This window comes from Cuculus canorus, chromosome 7 (assembly GCF_017976375.1).
Source record: "Cuculus canorus isolate bCucCan1 chromosome 7, bCucCan1.pri, whole genome shotgun sequence".
NCBI classification, from domain to species: domain Eukaryota; kingdom Metazoa; phylum Chordata; class Aves; order Cuculiformes; family Cuculidae; genus Cuculus; species Cuculus canorus.
In genome coordinates this window covers 16,346,408-16,368,246 of record NC_071407.1, presented here as the reverse complement: position 1 = coordinate 16,368,246, position 21,839 = coordinate 16,346,408, and the positions used below count along the sequence as shown (strand labels likewise).

General features: G+C 37.8%; 1 protein-coding gene across 5 annotated transcripts in view; it reads right to left on the bottom strand.

Annotated features, from left to right (window-relative positions):
* BLNK (B cell linker) overlaps positions 1 to 21,839 on the bottom strand; it is a 94,337-nt gene that overhangs the window by 18,012 nt on the left and 54,486 nt on the right. For 3 of the 5 annotated variants that reach the window (XM_054072224.1, XM_054072222.1, XM_054072227.1), the window contains 8 exons: positions 12,916 to 12,981; positions 7,162 to 7,218; positions 5,101 to 5,150; positions 4,085 to 4,125; positions 3,082 to 3,238; positions 1,703 to 1,872; positions 1,019 to 1,100; positions 624 to 704 (listed from right to left, as the gene is read on the bottom strand). In XM_054072224.1, coding sequence (XP_053928199.1) covers positions 624 to 704; positions 1,019 to 1,100; positions 1,703 to 1,872; positions 3,082 to 3,238; positions 4,085 to 4,125; positions 5,101 to 5,150; positions 7,162 to 7,218; positions 12,916 to 12,981 — 704 coding nt within the window. The remainder of the gene's footprint in view (positions 1 to 623; positions 705 to 1,018; positions 1,101 to 1,702; positions 1,873 to 3,081; positions 3,239 to 4,084; positions 4,126 to 5,100; positions 5,151 to 7,161; positions 7,219 to 12,915; positions 12,982 to 21,839) is intronic. The other 2 variants (XM_054072223.1, XM_054072225.1) reach the window with 1 other exon arrangement.

Sequence of the window (21,839 nt, the reverse complement as noted above, 5' to 3'; positions counted from 1 at the left end):
AAAGAACTGTGTGATCAGTCTGTAAAGGTTACATTCCAAGCAATTAATGACATGACTAGGATGCAAAACAACTTGGAGTTATACTTGCTTAATCCTTCTAAGCTGTGCTTTCCTGCATTTACAAAACCAAACATGATTCTTATGTGCTTATGCTTTTGTTTCTTTTTCCAAATACATTCCTTTTTATAGAACTTAAACAGGAACACTGTTATCACAGGACACACACAAAACATCAACCTATACAGAATTTCTTCAAGGTTGAACTTTGATGTGGTTTTAAACTATTGAGTCTTAATTCCTATAGTGAAATGGGATTACTAACGTACTAAGTCCTATAATTGTTTTTGTTGTATCGATCCACTTGCTTTCTTCCACTAAAGCAAAAGACTAAATATAAATTGGTTTGGGGCAAAACACTTGTTCTAGTTTTATTCATGCTTAAAGCAGATTTACTATTCAAGCTAGGCAAAATAACCACTATAACACAGAAAGAACTAAAGTGGAACATTTTTTTGATTTACTGAAGTATGTCATATGGTTTGTGTTGTGAACATATCAAGGGTCATTTAATATTGCTCAGTCTTGGATTACTTTATTTTAACAGTAATATAAAACCTACATACCTTGCATATCAGAAGTAAGAGAAGGCTTTGGAGAAGTAGGGGGCGCTGGCTTGGTTGTCTTCATAAATCTGCTCACAGGAGCTAAAAAACATTTTACTCATGTACATATATACTTGTGCATGTATGTATACACACATTTCTATACATACACATATGTATTAAAAACTAAAAGCAGCATCTATACAATAAGAATAAATATTTTATTGATCCAAGTGACAGCTTTCTTGGCCTTGTCATGGGCCAAAGGAGCCAAGTGCCCTTTTTCCAGGCTGCATTCTCTTTAACAGCTGCACCTTCACTCTTCGAAACCTAGCAATAGATGTTAATTCCATCAATTTTTTCCACTGCTGTTCCTAACAAGGTAATCATTATTAACTTAAATGACTAAAACTCACATCTCGTAGGTAGTGATATGCTGCTTTCTGTTGGTTCAATATAGTTATCGTCATCATGGTCCACTGGCACAATGTAATTATCCTATGAGAAATGCAGGAGAAAAATCTACCAGTTAAACCGCCACCATAACCAGGCTCAACAGTTTGTTGTTAACAGCTTATCATAGATGCTACTTCACAGTGACTGCTATTTATATATATAAATATATTTATATATATCTATTAAATATTTTATATATATATATATTTTAAATATTTATATATATATATTTATATATATAAATGTCTGCTATTCAGACATTTATCATCCTATGCACATAAGATTCTCCAAGACTGAAAACCCTTTACCAAATTACTCCAGTTCTGGACTGATGGGTAAAACCCCTCCCTTCCCTTTGGTCCTGGTCTACCCTTTGAGGCTGCTCTCTCCTCAATGCAGCTTGTTATTGATGAACAGAAACTATCCTGTGTTCTAAAGAGCCTCCTTGATACTTGAAGTAGGCAGATATCCACTAGGAATCAGCATGGTACTCGCAGGTCACTGCTTGTGATGTACAAAATGATTGGTACAATAGAGGCTAAGAAAGAGACCAGGCCATGGTATTGCTGCGTAGTCTATCTTACAACTGGTGCAGGGTTATCAGTTCTTTAAACTGTCAAAACAAGTATATCTATAGACATTACCTCATCATCACTACATTCCTTAGGCTTCAGTGGTACTTTTGGTTTTGCAGCAGGAGATGGGAAAGGCAGGGATGGCACAGCTGGTTTCTTTGGTCTGGACATGGCTGGACTGGGTGTACTTGGGAGAGGTTTGCTGATAGGAGGAAGCTGATGGTGACTGGTGCGATTGTCTTAAAATGGAAGAAACCAACAATTTTAGTAAAAGTTACACGTTAGTCTCTGGACAGTCTTCTACCTGTGCAAAAAAGTCTACAGTGGCTACAGCTCAGGTCAAAAAGTGGACCTGAGCATATTCTGGTTCTGATGCAAAGACTTGTGTACAAACTGGTCCTTATTTCATCACCTGGGGTCACAATTTAGTCCTCTGTATCAGGCCGCATGAGGGGACTTGCCGACTGTTGTATGAACAACTGTTAAACTCCTTGGGGAAAAGACAGTGGCTGGGTGGTGTAGTCCATAACTTAGTATGTTCTGTGACAATATGAGCTTCGGTGATAGAAAGTGAGAAAGAACATCTCTGACACATGAGAAAAACAACTGTTAGAATGCAAAGGATGGGACTAAAACACAAATTATGCCAGGTTCTCTGGGACTGCATTTTAAAAATTCCTCCCTTTTTCAAAGAACATGAAGGCGAAGTGCTGATAAAATTCTATGAGAACATATGTGGCATTTTAGCACTTTGATTGTTCTATAACCAGTAACAGTGTTGTATCATGCCAAAATGAAAGCAGGCAGCAAGCCAATGTTTCTTTTCCCCACAGCCCAAATATTCATCTAACTGAAGCTGACTTTCATTCACTTCAGTGCTATCTGCCCATGGTTGAAAAGAATGAAAACAGGGAGAAAACATGCCTTTATGCTGGACTGATGTTAATAAAGTCTTGATCTTGTTTTTAAAATATTTAATCTTCTCAGGACCAATCTTAGAGGACAATATGTAGTGAATACTTTGTCTGCTTTGCACCTTTTTTACTGCTTTTGGAGTAATGTTTTAGGATACAGAAAAGATTAAGAAAGGGCCACCTGTATAGTCTCTGTGCTTAATCTTCAATACAAATTCCTGCATTAAATTATGCAGATGAATCTGGAGCCAAGTTGGTGATATCTACAATACCTTTGATTCAATATCGTAGTTAGCAGATGTCTATCAAAGTCTCTAGGACACATCATATTAAAATTCTAAACATTGCTAGCAGCAATACTAACCTATTTCATGCTTTAGTAACAAATCATACCCTGAAAACTGAAGACTTAATTGTCAGAATTAAAAGCAAACTCATGGGTGAAGCACAGGTTAGTCCATTTGAGGCAATATCTCTTCTGGTACTGATAATAAGTGTTTATCAAGCTGACACAGCCAACTGGCCCATAACTACCTGCGTATTCGCCCCTAGAAATAGGGAATGCAGAAGCAATCTTCTTTTTCTCCTGCTCACTTGGAGGCGGCTCATAGCTGTCATCAGGATTCTCTTCACTAGGGACCACATACATCTCAGAGTCAGAGTGGCCATCTGGATTTTCATAATCACTGTCCTAGAAAGAAATTTCCATTTGTCATCTCATACTTACAACTTCATAGCAGTGTATGACACAACTATCCTTTCAGGAGTACAAGTAACTAAATTACAAGAATGTATTCTTGAAGGGATACATCACAGTCTCTTTTGGTGCTCCCTGTCTAACAAACAGGCACTCCTGCTTGCCTCCCCTTCTGCTACTCCTAGGAGTTTCCAGCTCCCTGTCTTCTTGCTATCTTCAATAAGAGTTCAGTCTTCAAATTACGAACCAACAGTTGTTTCTCTTCACAGGACAGTTCCTTCCTAGTTCCAGGTGTGACTCCTGATGTGTCCTGCCACTTCCTCTCCATTTCCTATTGAAAGAGTACTCGAGCTAACTCCAGAAGGAAACTAGTCACGTTAGGCTGATGGTTGCACGCTATGGCAATTATATGGCTGATGACCATGACTTGCTTCATTCTAATGTTCTCTAAAATCTTATCAGAAATTTTTCATTTTTAGGAAGAAGTGGCTGTCTTCTTCTCACACCTTGCACCCTCCCTCCCTCAAAAGATCTTACTGGTTTCTGAAATTACAGTTTGAGAAATCCTTTTGGTTAATGTCATGCACTTATCCAAAAAGCTTAGCATCCATGGCTACCACTGGCAGTGCTTCTGAGTGTATTTCTAAGCTGAATGTAAACAACCAGATAGCTAAAAATCAGTAGCTCCTTGTAAATAATGCTGATATAACAAATAATACTACTGAAATGTTATCTTAAGTTCAACAGCAAATAGATGATTCAAAAATAAAATTTATTATTATTGCTTGTGCTGAACTTGTTGCTACAGTAACTACCTACTACCCCAAAATATGTACTTACAAAATCATCTGACCATTGTTCCTCTTCATTGTCTGCATGTTCTAAGCAAAACATCAGAGTTATTTAAGGAGATGGAATAGTGAACATAAACATTTTTGTTAAGTGTAGATTAAAAAAAACCCCAATCTATCATATTCAGTTAAAAAACAAGTGGTCAAAATTTGCTGAACAGTTCAAACAAACATATGGCTTGGACTGAATAGTAAATGAAATGCCTGCTTGCTTGTTTTTGGTAACTTGTTTCAGAGCTGCTGGAAAAACATTAGAGAATGGCAAACTGCAAGATGGCTTCACCAGCAGAGCATGCACTTTACCCACAATGTCCTGCTAACACATCTAATTTTTAAGAAGTAATTAGAATTTCTACATAATGGATTTATTGCTGACTTTTGGGCTTCACACTTTGTTTCTTGCTTAAAGCTCCAAGACAGCTAATTACTCCAAGACACTAATTACAAGAGTTTACTTTAAATATGGAACAATTATCATATAACTTCCAAACTCTGTCCTCTTTGCTTCAGTTTTCATACTATTGTTTCTTTAACCGGATAGCTGTTAATTTGCAAAAAGGGGCATGAACTAGCTTGTGGGCAGTGCTTTATGATAATATAGCTCTACCTCTAAGATATAATTCATTACATCACTGTCACATTAACAGTATTAAGATTCTGTGATGATCCATTTGTTCATTTATTCCCCTATTTACTTTCATTTCACAAGTCCAGAAAGGACTGGACATAAATTCTCCATTTTTAGAGCAGCCCACATGCAGAACCCTGGTAGAGATTTTGAAGGAGTAGCTTCTTGCTACTCTTTCTTGATACTAGGACATCTTGCCATGTTTTCCTTGCCTCATTTCAAAGGTGGGAACTACATTCAGAGTTCTGGATAATGGTATGTTTTTCTCTCATTAAAAACAAATCATGAAGGAAAGTGTAGCTGAAATACCGTTAGGCATATAGGTATCAGATATACACAGACACACTTAGTTTAAATTTACGTTAGTACAGCCTTACCTGAAGCATAATCCCTTTGTGGTAGACTTGGTGGAGTTTTTTTTTTTAGCCTGTAAACAGTAATTATTACATTTATGATCTAATACAGAAAGGGGCATTAGCAAGACACATTAAAAAGTTGATAACAAAAGATACCTGCAGCTGGAGAAATAGATTACCATCACAGATGCTTAGCAAATAGCTGCAGGAGAATGCTTTGAAAAACTAGAAACAGATAAGAAATTAGAATCTAATCTGAGATTTCTTTTTAGTTTTTGTTAAGAACATATTTTGAAAGAACAGCTTCCTTGCCCACCCATCCTCCTCTTCATTTCCAATGCAGAAAGAGATAACATAGGGGTCAGAGGTAAATGCGTATCTATCTGAAGATGAAAATCTGTTCAGGCTCACAGAGACTTTTCTAAGACTGTGGCATAAGAAAACAGTGCAGCACTCTCCAGTTGTATTTTTATAACTATCATTTTGCATGCACTTTATTTTCTGATTAATGTTTAAATGCATATTCGGTCTTTCAGGGCCAGATTCTGTTTTCAGTTGCTATTATTTTGCGGTGTTATGCCCCTTTTTTGGTAAATACTGTTATAATGGTATTTATGATGCCAAGTGAATCAGAAGATCATTTGTAGAAATACTGAGAGAATCTTTGTTGTTATACATATACATATGTATATGTCTGCTAAATATATATATACACACACACGTACAAAGTGGAGTGTATATATATGCAATATATGTGTATAGACATTAATGTAGGTAGTCCTTACATATATATGTGCGTAAATATGCATACTCCTTTTCCCTAAATTGCAGCTCTCCAGAGAAGACTCTGAATTACAGTCAGTCAATTTATCAGTTATTTTATTACTCTGTAAAAAAAGAGAAGAATTTGGGTTTAAAGTCAAATCAAATGGGACATGTATGACATCAGAGGCCATACTGGTGGATCTGAAGAGCAAAACCACCTTTGCTGTTTGTAGCCATATAGAACATTAATACAGTTTACATTAAAATGACTTCTCAAAGTGACTTTTGAACAGTGACAGCTTCCCTGTAGCACTGATGGGACCTCACCATGGACTTGTACCTTCGTCCACTGAATTGATGGCTTCACTCACTCACTCAGATCCTAACAAATTAGTTAAAAACAAAAAAAAATTGTCCACAAAGAATTTAAAATGTTTTCTTGGGATCTCTGAGCAATAATGATGTCTAAAAATTCTGCTTTACCACAAGAATTTGATGCAGCATTTATGTCCTGAGCATTTTAGGTGTCACTGTTCAGGCACCAATGTAACTCAGGGTAGTGGCATGCTAGCACAACACATCAATTAAATACATGGGAAAAACTTATAGAGAAATGTTTTGAATACTTTTGTGTTGAATTGATAAAATTCTGTTTTTCAGATAGTCACAGAAAAGATGCGCATGCATGAATCAATGAATAAATGGAGCAGGTGTTGCTAAAACTCAAAAAACCCCAACCCAAAAAACAAATAAAAAACAATCTAGGCACATTATTTTTGAAGTGTTTACCTGCTTTGTTCATTACTAACAACACTAATGATAAATAACTGCCTCCTCCAAGTCTTTAACTTCCTGCAGCCAATATAACTCAGTGTACAAACAGTAAATTAAGAAGCATTCTCGACTGCCCTGCTGTTGCCCTCTACCCAGGTTAGCACAGGCAAGTTAGAGAAGAAAACTCAGGGCCACTGCCAGGGCAGATGTCATGTCTCAGGGAGAGTATACCAAAATTATTAGCGTACTTCGCAATGTCTTTTGTGACTTCTTCAGAGACAGAGGAGACTTGGAAAACAGTGGAACTGAGGCAATAGTAAGAGGCTGTCTGGGTCACAGAGTAAAGTATGTGGCTTAAGCCACATTATATATTTCCAAGCTGCTAAGCAAAAGACTTCAACACTTGGTCCGAGGCCCTGTAAATCCTGGCAGTGGCCCCGACAGAAAATGTAAATATGTTATAATGAAAGCATACAAAGCACAAAACAGAAGTCTGTGTCTAAGCAACCTGTCATGTCATTGTGCAGCTCTGTAATAGCATACCTATCCCAAGTATCTTTCCCAGTTTTGCAAATTAAGGCCACTTGTTCATTTTGGAACCTGAATATCAATAGAAGAAAAGAAATAACGTTTCTGTCACAAAGGTGAAACAGTTCACGGCCATATCTATGTTTGCTAAAATCTCTTCAAATATGTTATTTAGTCTAAAATTCAAATCCACTTAAAAACTAATTCGTATGGTACTGGTATGATTTACTGAGTGCCAGAACTGAAATCCAGGCTCTTTTGATGCAATAGGAGTTTCACTTTGTGAGAGCCAAAACTCTACCCATGTGCAAACCACAATGCAAGCTCAAAAGACATAAACCCTATGCCAAGGAGCAGTTGCCTAGCTATTTGAGATTCCGATGTAATTATCCACCTAGATGCTTACAGATTGACAGCTGACTCAGTCCTGTTTCCCTGAAGTTAATGAGAAAGGACTGAAAGAATCACACACCATCCAACCGAGCGCATATATATATATATATTTTTTTTTTTTTTATATATATATATATCTCAGTGGAAGACAGAATGATTTCCTGACACATCTTTTAAGAGAATTATACAAAATCATAGCAAATACAACTTCCATGTATGATATTCTAGTGCTACTCTGTTCTGCACATAAGTTACAGGTAGTGAAGTATCCGTGCCAGCCATGATAGAACAAATAATGCAAGTTTTCGTTTACTTTAATATGTTTCCAAAATTTAACTGAAAATAAGTTGTTTTCTGGAGATTTTGAAATATCTCTGAGAAATTTCAGTTCTAAAAGACTCAATAAAATCCAAGTACATTTTTGAGAATACGTTTAATAGGTTTTAAAAGCAACATTACACAGCCTACTATACACATTTTGGCTTCAACAAGTAATGAGGTAACATTTGAGAATTTTCATGTAATGGGGTCTAGATGCTGCTCACACAAGAACAGAACAACATAGAGAAATTCACAATAACTTTTAGGAGAATAAAACTATTTCATTTTGTAAAACAACGTATTCAGAGATTTCCCTTCTATAGCATGCTGAGGTTGATCCAACAAAGCATTTAGGCATTCTCACTTAAGGAGTCCTGTAGGAATTGCAAATGTTAATCATGTGCTTCAAGTTTATAGCACATTTGTGTTTTCCTGCACTAAAAGGTCTGGGTTTTCTAGCAGCACGTGTTTCTACAGACTACACCCAGAGAAATAACTAAACACCTACCTAGCAGTAGCCTTTTATAAGCAGCACTTAATTCTCTTACAGATGCATTTCTTCTGTAGTGTCTCTGCTCACTCTGCCGGCACTCAAGATGTGCTTAAGAAGCCTTTGTTTTCAAGTCTTTCACTTTTTCTGTGGTTAATTCCGTACAAAGTCTGCTCCCTTCTTAGGAACCATTTTAATAGGTTTTACAAAAATGATATTAATATTTTTACTGAGTTGAATATTTATAGTACGCATTATTCCTAAGTGCACTTGATCATTACACTTCTGATTAAAAGATAAATTAGTTGAACTCTGCAAAAAAAAACATTTTCAGAGTTCCGAACAGGTGCCATCCATCTGACAGATAAACCTTTTCTGAGCTGTATTCTCATGACCAAGTGGAAAGGTTTGTTATTGCTTTGGAAATATCTGGTGATTGTACAAAAAATCCATTTGAAACTTCCTTGTTTTAAAGTGTTATTACTGCTCTATTGCACATTTTCTTTAGTATGTGCTGTGAAATGGCCACATTGTTATGATTTATTAACCTTTACTTTGACGAAATACTGTTTTATTAAATAAAATCCTGGCATTCAAAACATTCTACTCAGTTACATCTTGAAATTCATGTTACTTCAGAATACAGTTAAAATTAGGTATTATCCTTCTCCCTGGTTTCTCTTTCTGAGTATGGTACAGCTTGATGTTAGTATTTTTCTCTCATTGTTGAGTTCACAACATACCAGCTTTCCTTCTGCCAAGGATTTTATCATGGATATCTTCAAGTTGCAGCTATGCAGGCTGAAGACACATTTAGTGACACAAATAATCTTCACTGCCTGAAGTTACCGCCTAAGTTATAAGTGGTATAGGAAAACAGACTGGGCAAGTGTGAAGTAAAAACTTACCAACTAAAAAGCTGGGTAGAGCAGACGAGATGAAGACGGATTTTCTTTCAATTTTTCAGATCCCATGGCAAATGTAATTTAAAGATATGCACATTTGGATTATGTGCAGTTAGACAAATAGCTACAAGTATATGATTTCTGATGACTTTGCAAAGGCAGTTTTGATAAGATGTGATATTGCAACAAGGTGAGTAACCTGAAACTCTAGTTTCTTATTCAACACGGTAGTTCAGCATGTACCAGAACTTCAGGATGAAATCCTGACTTTGCTGAATAGGCAGTATGACTTTTAGCATTGATTTCAATGGAGCTGATATTCCACTGAACACAGCCTAGGGGCCTAAAGCTTATGATTTAGAGACAAATGCTGTCGTTATAGTCTCTTTCAAGCATAGACAACCATCTGACAGAGTGAAACCTATGACTTCTCATTGTTTCCCTCTTTTGTTTTAGCAAGGATGTAAATATGTAAAAAAATGCCCCAGCTCTCATTGTTAATACAACCTTGGCTTCACCAATTGTATCTACACCTGAGTATGTGATTCTTTTTGGCATCACGATCTGCAAGCAACAGGTACTCCTGTATTGTAAATTGTTTTGCCTGTCATTAGGGGCAAGTAGGTGAATCGTAGCTTGCAGCAGGCAATATTCTTACTGTCAGAATATTTTGAGTCAGGATGGGGAATAAGCTACAGGAACTCTTAAGCAATGAAGAAATAATTTTTAGTTTTGTTTCCTGTTATCACTGCTCTTTAGATTGCTTTCTGCAGACCTTTAAGACACACGTGGATGGTAGACATATCCCTACCCACCTGCACTCCACAGATGAACTAGACCCCAGAGTAAGACACTTGATTCAAGAACTTCTCGTACTTCTCCGCATAGTTAAGAGCCAATCCAGATTTTAGAAGTTTCTTAAATACTGGTAATAAGTCAAATGTATTTCATAAGTATTTGATCATTATTTAATTTTTAGTAGCCGAAGCTTACTGTACACATGTGACTACTTCAAGGCTTGGCATAAGTACGCTATATGACTTCTCAAAAAATATTTCTACTTATCATAGGTTTGAATTCAAGCTAAATAAATGGGGTTTTTTTTCCAGCATAGAGACAAATTCCAAATCTGTGCTACCTAAAGCCAAATTTAAGTACAATTTTTCCTGCTTCAGTCATGTTTAGGTCCTTGACATTTAATAAAATAATCCTATAACTGAAATGGAGGAAGTGATCAACTGGATAGCAGCATTTTTTCGAAAAAGCATCTACTAAAAATGAAACAAAAAGCCCCCAAAGGGCACATTCAGATGAATACAGCCAGTTCTAATTCTGCAAAGCCTGGCATCTCTTGTACATAACCTTATCAATGTTGTCAACTCATGCTTTTATTGCAAGTCGCATGTGCTGGGTTCAAGATTCGTGTTCTGAAGTTATATGCAAATGTGAGATTTTTTTCTTCAATTTTTTTTAAAAAAAATAAAGAGTAGGTTTCTCATCTTCATAACTGCAGAAGAGATTAATATGACTCAGATGAACCATAGAGGTATTGGAAAGATTATAATTTTTTTTTTTTTACATCTCAATTTGTATTCTTATAGCTGGGTGAGGTGAAATGTGAGCTTTGTGCTGCAGTCATATATAAAAAGAGTTTTTATGAGCCTGCTTTTTTTTGTGAATTTTTTTTGGTTTTAATCTTGACAGAATCAAAGAATTGCAGTGTTATAGCAGCAATCTCATATCTGACATTTAATGAGGACACCTCTGACCTTCCCAGCTTCAGCTACATTCAGTTATTGTTATTTTTCCCTTGTCTGTCCTCCTCTTACTCTCAGGGAAGGACACAGAGTAAGAGCAATACTGATTAACAGCAGAATTCAAGTCCATGCAATTATAGGAGACAATTTGCTGCCTCAAATTATAAATTTGAGATGCTTCTATTGTTTCTGCCATCTGTTTTCCTCTCCAAGGCATTGGAACTGGACCCACTGCAACATTACTAACATTAAATACACATAAACTACTACTATGAAGTAGGAAGCCACCCTTTATTAAAAAGCAACAACAGAAAAAAATCCCAGTCACTCTCACCCCTCTCCCCTCCAAAAACCCAAAGCTTTTACAGCCTAGAAGTTCTTCCCTGTGAGCAGGTCCCAGGTGAAAGAGATTTTGCAGACAGATGTCTGAACGCAACAGTCTAGTTACTCACTGTGTGACTAAAACCAAGGTCAGATTAAATTAAAGATCCAAGTAGTTGAAAGACAGGCATTTTAAGGGAAAATTTTCTTTTGTGCTTGTGTGGAAACAACATGTACATATACCACGTGACTGTGATTTACCGCGAATTGCTGCAGCGTGGGAGTGAAAGAGGATAAGTAAAGGAAAAGAGTGATCTTGAGAATCTATCCAACATATCAGGTGTTACCATCAAAGCCTGCTCAGGGTTTGTGGACAGACGCACAGCTGCGACAGAGGCCCCAAAGGAGGGCTTGCAACCTAAGGTTACTCCTCCTGCCTAGGGAATCGGAGAGCCAGGTAGGCACTGCTGCTCATCAAGTGTATCTCCCGTCTCTGCCAGGGATGGTGGCTGCTCCACAAATGCCAGCCTTGTCTGGTCTGGCAGCAGGGGCAATAGCTGCCCCAGCCCAACTTTCCAGAGCTCTTGTATAGCCAGTGCAGGTAGAACGCCACTCCTGCTCCCAGTAGTCTACTGATCACTTCGTGCATACCTACAATTAGCTGTTTTTAAAACCACACCTTTTCTTTTCCTTGGAACTGAAACATCATGGTCACTCTTTAAGAACAATTTTAAACAATGTTCGTGTGTGCCTTCTATGTACAACAGCATATTTCTAGAATTTAATATGGTTGCCCTGGAAACACTGCAGATATTGTATACTAATTAGCTTTTAAAAGTACTTAGTACTTTTGTTGTCCATGACCCGTGTAAAGAAAGATATCTGAATGTGAAAATCACATCCAAATGGAAGTTCAATGCATATGAGCTATTGCATTACAAAAAAGTGTTAAATAGCTAATTGGTTTAAATAGATGTTTGACTGGAAACAGTGAATAGTGTATTCATTTGACAAGTATGTAGAATTACTGGAATTTCTTTCTATGTATAAATACACATGAATATTTTATGACACTCATGCATACAACACTAATATGCATGCTGTTTAGCTCTTCTTACTGGAATAAGGATGTTAGGTAATGCTAGGTTTCGTTTTATGGGACTGAAACACAGGAGGACTTAGCATTTTTATGGGAAGATGTCTGACCTGTTGGTTCAAGTTGGAGCTCAAATTAAGACTTAATTGCAGCAGGTAGCCTAAACAGTAGCCTAAGGAGAAAGGCACACCCCCAAACAACACGTGATGATGATTCCCAAAGAGTATGTAAAAAAAATGCATTTAACCCAAATACTGTTTTTCAGGGCTATAAACACAACCCCCATTGGAGGCCAGTTCTACATCTCTTCTGATACTCTTAATACTGATAACAATTCTGCATGTTGCAGTCTGGACTGAAGCTCTTTACATACGCTGAAGCACATCCCGCTAGAACAGCATGGTCTCATCACTAAGGTACTATACACTAAGCTAGCAATCTGAACTTCCCCAAATTGATAAAACCAGGATTGGCAATCAAACTTACTTTTTGAACTTGTTTATTATCCCAGTTTCATTTTTCTTGATGTCATGCACCATCTTTTGAAGCTTTCTGTAAGATATTAAACAAAGACAGCGTTAAAATTACCATGTGATTGCGTACCTATTTATACAAACTAATAAAACTACAGAAAATGCATTTCCAGTAATATTTCACACATCAAAAATCCTTAATGTATTTCAATAAGAGTTCAGTTGCCAAATCATTTGTGTATGAAGTTTCCCTCACTTTTTAGCAGACCTCTTTGGCTTTGTGTTATCCTTCTCCGTAACACACTTAATTGCAGGTCAAACAATCGATTTAAGAGTTTAGAATATTGCAATGTTAACATTTTGTTCAGCACTGACTTGAAAACACTCCACAACTGTAAGAGGAATGCCTTCTGATATCTGACCTTACATGAGTCATTTTATCACTGGCCGGTTTACCTCGTTCCCATAGTGTTTGTAGTTATAATAGTAGGGTAAAAATGATACATTCCTGTGCTCAGGCTGTCTGAGAAACCGTTAGAGTGTCTGTGACTCTGAGCTGTAAAAACTCATGATCTCAGGACTCTGGTTATATGAATTGATATCTGGAATCATGGATTGCTGTAATTCGTCAGCTGCACTGACCTCATTAAATTGCCTTGATTGAAGTACAATTTTAAGTTGAATATCTCATTTTTCACTCAGCAGCTATCATTTGGAGTCTCACCCTTGCTTCTCATTTAAAAACTCCAAGTTAATAAAATCAAGTCAGTGTTAGGAACACATACAAAACTTGACACCGAAGACTGATTTTGTACTGAAACCTGTTGGAAGTCTATTCATACTAGAAATTTCTATAGAATGCATATATGTTTTTAGTATCTTCACACAGTATAAGTTTTTCCTGTTCACATAAACTAAGTATTTTTTATTAGAACTGAACTGAAGATTGTATCTAACAAAAAAAGGAATGTAATGATGTTTTTCAAAAAAGGCTGAATTTCTTTTTTGCCTTCAGATCTACACTGGAAGTTGTCTATGTCATTCCGCATTATAGTCTTGCCTATCTCATCTCTGGCGCATGACCCAGCTACCAAAAAACTCTTGGAAGCTTTGCTTACAAAGAGAAGTACAAAGTATTCTCTTTTTTAAAGCTTTCTTTAAACTTGAAACCTTATTTTTCAGAAGGTTGAATAATGCATAGAGCTTCATCACTAGTAATTACAGCTATCTTTGAAAAATTAAAGTAAGTTTTTAAAAGGAAATTAGAATTAGATGAGAATTAGCTAAACAAAATAAAGAAATAACTGCACTAACATTATGTGATTATTTATCTGCAGTCCATTGTTCAGGCTGCACACCCATGCAGCCACTCAAAGCATCAGGTAGCAGTCAAGTATTAGGCTTATCCTGAAAGAGATCTTCCTACCTCTGCCACTGATTTTGGAGCAATCATACCAGTTAATGCCAGTTAAACCCACTTCTTGAGACTTGCTTAAAAAGAACAGTTAAACAACTGAGTACTTCTTAAATTTAGTTTAATAATATTTATTAAGAGAACAGATAATCTGATCCTTTCATTATGTCAGTTGGAATCGAATGATATTCCACATTCTCAGCAGCCCTGTGATACACCAACACGTAATATCCTGCACTGACAGATTAGGTCATGGGTTTGATACTTAAAGATGATTCCTAGAGCCTAAATCTTTGCCCAATTTTACTTAAAAAGCAGCTCACTGTGTTCTTTTTAGGTTCTCAACTTAGCAAAAAGAGAATCAGAAGAACAACTGACAATTCACAAGCACATTTTTAAATTCTGCTCAAAATTCACATTAATTTACAGCAGAAGGATATAGTGTTACCTTCTGATACAAAAAAAACCCCACTTATAAGTGTGAGAAACAGATGCATAGCAAAGTGTTTCAAGATTTCCTGCAACAATGCACTACATCTTTAAGAAAAACTTGGATTATACATTAAATCTGCAAATTTCGGGTGAAGACCTTAGAAGAACAACTGCTTTTCTGCGGGTTCCCCCCCACAACAGATTCAGCTTCTGGTTATGCTTGAAACATCATAAATAGCCATCTTCTGCAGTTTACCGTTCCTTTCTTGCGCCCCAGCTGGCACCTGGCAGTGGCTATAAATGAAAAGTAATGAGGATTGAAAAGAATGAGAGGAGATCTAAAGGGTTCAGTTCCAGTTTGGGGAGAATGGTTGTTTGCAAGTGCTTTTGTCCTTTTCAAAAAGGCTCACCAGCCCTTAATTAGAAATGCATATAGCATCAGTTATTTTTCTTCCTGTATGTATCATTTGTTAGAGATAGGATCCAAACAACAGCAAAAAATTCTAACTGTAGGTGTAGATCTGAATAATGCTTATTGCTCATGTGACATTAACATATCTTTACAATAGCAAAATTATGGCTTTATTTCTCATTTTAAGATGCCTAATTCTATTCCATATAGTCACTTTGGTCTCTAAAAAAATCCACACAAACAAGTAAAACCCACCCCAAAATTTGTAACTATGACTACTCACAATAGTTTGCTTTTCATTTGATCATACTTTGGTGAATTGATTAGATGAGCACTGGTGTTCCATGTGTCTCAATAAAGTTATAGTTTGAAAAAGTACTTAAATACATGTTTCCAAGCAATAAAAAAATGCATTCAAATTGGAGATAATTACATGTGCTGCTACTTGTGCGATCAGTTTATTTTTCCCATGTAGAAGGGCGGAAATAAAAACTCTCATTTTTGCATAATTAAATTCCATAAAAATCTCTGCCTCTCTAACCCTCACTCTTTTTCAGGAACCATTTCATTTTTTTTTAATTACAAATTGTGATAAATTAGGAAGTATCTAATACGTATTTGTGTGATGTTTTTCAATTTTTACAGTTACGTAGCTTTTGTAGGAGTCGCTAGAATACTTACTTTGTTGCCTCGTGACAACTTAACTAGTATCAAGCTTGTGAATGTAAGCAGAAAACCAGTGCACTGTATAGCGCTAAGTGCAGGAAGTCATCACGCATGGATGATCTCCAGTTCAAGTGAAATCCCCTTTTACTCCCGAAGTTGAGCAAGCTGCAAAAACCAGTCTGTCCAGTTAGCTAGAGACTGAGACTTCTTGAGGTACCAGCTGATATAATAGGCTAAAACCAACAAGTTTGACAAAGAACTGCTTGTCTAAAGTGATTTTAGAAAAACAGTAGGAAAAATGAGAAACAGATGCACAACCTATAGCAAGAGGATTGTCCAAACCTTAAAGATCTCATCCAGTCCTAAAAGCCATTCCAAAGTGTTGAGGAAAATGAAGGACAGGAGGGCATTTATACAGTTAACATTTTGCCTGGGTCTGCGTATCTAACTAGCTCTCACTTTTCTTTACTTAAGACAATGCTCCACGTAAAGTTCTTCCCCCAATGAAGCCCTTACCAGAATAGCAGCTCTGAGAGGATTGAGAAAATGGAGACTCGTGGCCCAGCATAGACAGCCCTTGTGTCAGGTACATAACTACAGCCTTCTTTCTTCACAACACATCTGAGTCAGGATCTCATTACCAACTATTATTTATTCTGTAGTTGTTCTCTTGGGATGAACAGACACTAGAAACATTCAAGGACCTCAATCAGCTGATACCATAAATGAAAATAATAAGTAATGCAAGTTTTACTTTCATCTGGAGCTTGCTGCACACAGAATGGATTTTTCAGACCTCTGCAAGTGAAAAGTTTAAAAGTCTTGGCTCTAGGTGCTTCTAAAAAGTTTTAGGTTTCTAAGAAATACATTCTATATGTAGAAGGGAATTAGAAAAAAAGAACGACTGTTCAATGAATCCCAAAAGGAAACATGTTTTAGTCCTGTGTTGTCGTTTTTCATATCTTATCAATTTAGACCTCTCACAATTCAGGATTATCAGATGCATTGACAGAGAAGTCACTAACTGCAATACACACGTTAAGGTAGCCAGAAAGGTTTACCATTACAATATACCCCGAAAGAAGGATTCACTATGTCACAAAATACTTCGGTGTGCTCAAGGACTGACAGAGCTGCCTTGAGATAAATGCAAATGAAACAAACCCACCCTCTCTTTGATCTGGTCACAGCTCAGTATACAAGGAATGTATGTCAAGTGAAAGGTGATGGGAGTCCTGGCCCGTGACACAGCCCCACTCTCATGCATCGGCTGGAAGCTTCTGGCTCTTTCACACATAAGCTATCCCACAAAGGCTTTCCAAAGTTAAAATAATTTAAAAAAGAAAAATACAAATAACACGAAGAAGAATAAAGCATGTAACAATCTTTCAGCTCAGATGCGAGATAAAGTACAGGGTCCCCAGACTTTAGAAAGAGGAGTCTATCCTAATTTCAGACAGATCTGTGTAATAAGCATTTCTCGCATCATTTAGACTATTTTTTTGAGAAATTTTATTTCAGTATTATAAATCTGGGAAAACATTTACAAATACATATTCTGTAACTACGTTTATTATGGCTCCAAGCAGTCAGCATGAATGGTTCCTCAGTGTCCATGGCCTCCCCCGGCTCCTGTGAACAGAGAGATCTCCTATGTGCACAGCAAGTTCAGTACTTTGGACCTTAAGCATGCACTGAAATTGTCCGTATTTTAGCTGTACAGCTGCCTACATCATATGATGAGTGACAACCCATAGCAAGTGATGCCCCTCTGCTGAAAGTGTGTTTTACATGGTCTCCAGGCCGCGAAGACCAAGCACAGTTGCTTCAGTGCATCTGGCCATGAGCGCAGATGTGCGCGCTCGCAGCTGGGAGTGGTACTGATAATGGTTTTGGAAACAGGGCAGACTGCAGCATCAGTAGGGAGTGGTAGCAAAACAAAAACCAGTTCTGAATGAATCACAGGAAGTTTCCTTTATTACAAGCATACTTATTTCTGTTTATCTGGAGGACTAGAATTATGCCTCCTTAAATTTCTGGTGCTTATAGAACTGTCAGAATTATCTGTTGTGCCTCTTGAAAAACCCCCTCTGTACTCACGGACCTGGTTTTTTTTATTTTTTTTAAATCGCAGAATACTGAACAGGATCCATTCAGACAGGTCTGCAAAGGGAAGCTTTGTAACCAATATTGACACATTCAGTATTAAGTGACCTGCATATTTCTTCTCCTTCTCCTAATGTCAGTTAGATCTTCAACTCATAAAGTTGAATTGGTTTCAAAATAGTAACAGCAATTTCAAAGAATCATCACACTGGAAATCAGTTGGTTCATACTTGAGTATCAGTTCTCATACCACTTTGGGTACATCTGTGTCTCACTGCAGGACACCCTACAGTCCTGTGCATAGAAAGTCCCATTTTCTGAAGATCATTACTACCTCCATTCACTTAAAGTGAGACCGTGGGTAGGTGTAGCCTGCATTTTTGTCTTAAGAAAGGCAGCATAACAGATCACAAAGATATATGTTCTTTGTTAAAGTCAAATGCTTAGCACTGTAAACTTAGACTCTAACAAGCAGAAATTTAGACTTAAAAGAGGAATAACACTCCAAAACCCTACCTGCTTAATCTATAAAGTTTTACAGAAAAGAATCACAAAAAAAAAGAAAACAGAGAGCAAGGAAGAGTATAATGGAATTTGAAGAAGAAAAGTGAAGTTATTAGAAGATAAGGGCAAGTCCTGCCTGACCAATCTAGTGGCTTCCTATGATGGGGTGACCACATCAGTGGGCACTGGAAAAGCAGTGGATGTAAGCTGGACTTCTTGCAAAGCCTTGGCCATTGTCCCCCACAATATCCTTCTCTCTAAATTGGAGAAATATGGAACTCATGGGTGGACTGTTCAGTGGATAAGGAAATGGTTTGATAGTTGCATTGAGAGTAGTGGTCAATGGCTTAACGTCCAGATGGAGATCCACGACAGGTGGTGTCCCTCAGGGGTCCATACTGGGACCAGTGCTGTTTAATACATTCATCAATGATATAGACACCAGATCGAGTGCACCCTCAGCAAGCACCTAGATGGGTAGGTGTAGAAGATGCACATTACATCCATCTGAGTGGTGCAGTTGTCACACTAGAGAATGGGATGTCATCCAGAGGGACCTGGACAACCTGGAGAGGTGGGCCTGTGAGAACCTCATGAGGTTCAAAAAGACCAAGTGTAAGGTCCTACACCTGGGTTGAGGCAATCCAAGGTTTCAATACAGGATGGGGGATGATGTGGTTGAGAACTGTCCTGTGGAGAACAACTTGAGGGTGCTGATTGGTGAGAATCATGCTGCTTGACATGAGCAGACAATGTGCAGTTGCAGCCCAGAAGGCCAACAATACCCTGGGCTGCATCAAAAGAAGCGTGGCCAGCAGGCTGAGGGAGGCGATTCTGCCCCTCTACTCCGCTCTTGTAAGACCCCACCTGCACAATTGTGTCCAGTTCTGGAATCCTCAACATAAGAAGGATATGGAACTGTTGGTATGGGTCCAGAGGAGGGCTGCAAAGATGATCAGAGGGCTGGAATACCTCTGCTACGATGACAGGCTGAGAGAGTTGAAGGAGAAGGGTCCGAGGAGACCTTAGAGCAGCCTTCCAGTACCTGAAGGGGGCCTACGAGAAAGCTGGGGATGGACTTTTTACAGTGGCATGGAGTGACAGCATGAGGGGTAATGGCTTTAAATTTGAGAGGGGTGGATTTAGACCAGACATTAGAAAGAAATCATTCACGATGAGCGTGGTGAGACACTGGAACAGGTTGCTCAGGGAAGTTGTGGATTCCCTGTCAGTGGAAGTGTTGAAGGACAGGTTGGATGGGGCCTTGAGCAGCCTGGTCTAGTGGGAGGTGTTCCTGTCCATGGCAGGGGGTTGAAACTGGATGATCTTTAAGGCCCCTTCCAACCCAAACTATTCCATGATTCTATTATAAAAACAAAAATAAAAGAGTGGAAAATTAAAAACTAGTACAGCTACCTCTGTTATTTAAAAACAAAACCATATTAAAACACAAAACTAAGTTGTGCCTCTCACAGCACAACTATTCCACCATCTTCCATCCAGATGGCATTTGTGTTATTAGCTTTTAGTTTTATAAACAGGTATGCAGGTGACCAAATAAACAGAGAATGTTATTGTTTCTGGACAAAGGGGAAGACTCCTGCACGGTGGGGGCAGGGAACCTGCTCACCTAGATGGGTGGGTGTAGAAGTATCACTTGAGATTTTGAAAAGCCTGAAGTTCCTATCTTGGACTATCTTCTCAAACTTAACTTTATGAACAAGATTACCACCTTTCTTACAATAGGCTTCCATTAACGCAGTGCTCTTCATACAGTCTTTGTGGAAGAACACTGATGTCAGTGAGCTGGGTGAGTGTCTTCACAAGATCAAATTTTATATTACTTGATAGTTTTGTTTTATATAATTTCTTTTAGGTGCACAACTCCCTGCCCATCCATCTCCCTTCTAATTGCTCAGTAGAAAGCAAAACGAAATTTCCAAATACAGAAAGCACCTAATTCCCCTCATCAAGGCTCTTTCAGGTGCTTCAGATTCTGCCCCCCCCCCATCATATGCTACCCAGAACAGCAAGAGCTGACCTTCCTTCCAAAGAAATGCAAAGCTGACATCAGCTGGCTGGGTGAGAGTTAGTGTGTATAATGCATAAAGACATAGCTGAATTCTTAAGGTTCAATCAGGTAAACTGCTCTAATTGCTGCTGAGGTTACTGCCCCTCATCCACTCTGGGAGCTTAGCACAGCCCACACCCTCCAATGCCTTTCATGATGGGAGAGGAAGAAGTTTGGAGCTGGTAACCTGTGACACCGAACCATCAGTTCAAGGCATTACGCCTTTGATCTTTATCTGTAAAGCTATCTCAAAGCTATGAAGAAAAGTTGAAAGAGGCTTACTTATGGGGGAGAAGTCAATTACAGATGCCTATCTGAGACAAAGCAGGAACATCGAATTGTCTTCTGCTGTGTTCATGAGATGCACAAGAGGAAATGACTATAAATAGTTCAGTTTTGTCGAGAGCGTTGATTTTTAAGTCTGAATTACATCCTATTCTGCTCACTTTTCAATCATCCGCTGTTTTGTCTAAAGGCACACAATCAGAGCAGGTGTGTGTTTACATGGTACACACAGAAGCACAGAAAGTCTAAATATTGATAATACTTTTCATCTTCATATGCCCTTTACATAACCTTCACAAAGAAGCTGTCAATCTCTCTTTTACCAGTAAGTGCTAATACAGACTAAGTATATGAAAATATGTAGCATGTAAAGGCATAATGTCTTTGACAAAAATCAGTCCCAACAGGAAATTAAATAGGATAACTACGTTGAGGTGACTAGGAATGCTGCGCACTGGAAGAACGTATAAAGATTTATTGATGGGGCTGAGACAACTAAAACCCCAATCAATGACACCAAATGCTTGTTGTAACTGCTTTGTTCTTTTAGATCTGAGTATGTACAGACACTACATTAGATTTCATGTGTTTAAACCATGCAGTATTTTTTGCAATTATTTTTTTCTTCTATTTAGCAGAGAAGAGTAGTAGACCTGGTTCCCGTTCTCTTTCTTCACTGCTTTAGGAGACTTCACAGTTGTGTTTTGAATATCAGAAAGTAGTGATGGCCAGGCACTTTTTAGTATAGTTTTTAAAATATAGATATTTAATAAAAGCTGAAGGCATTTCAGGTTTGGACACCTCTTTCCTCTTATCCAGCTTTCTCTCCCCTTTGTCCCAACTGGATAGTAGGGATACTGTAAGTAGTACAGAGAATAATTAGCTGTTATGATATGCTAAGTGAGTGTTGCATATCACTGCTTGACACAAAAAGTTAAAAAGTTTTCTGTTCTGTAATTGATCAGCTCTGTTTGGAGTCTTTTAGGTTCACTGACCCTTTTTATGCACCCTTTTTAAGCTGCAGAGGAAAACTAAACCCATTAGGTT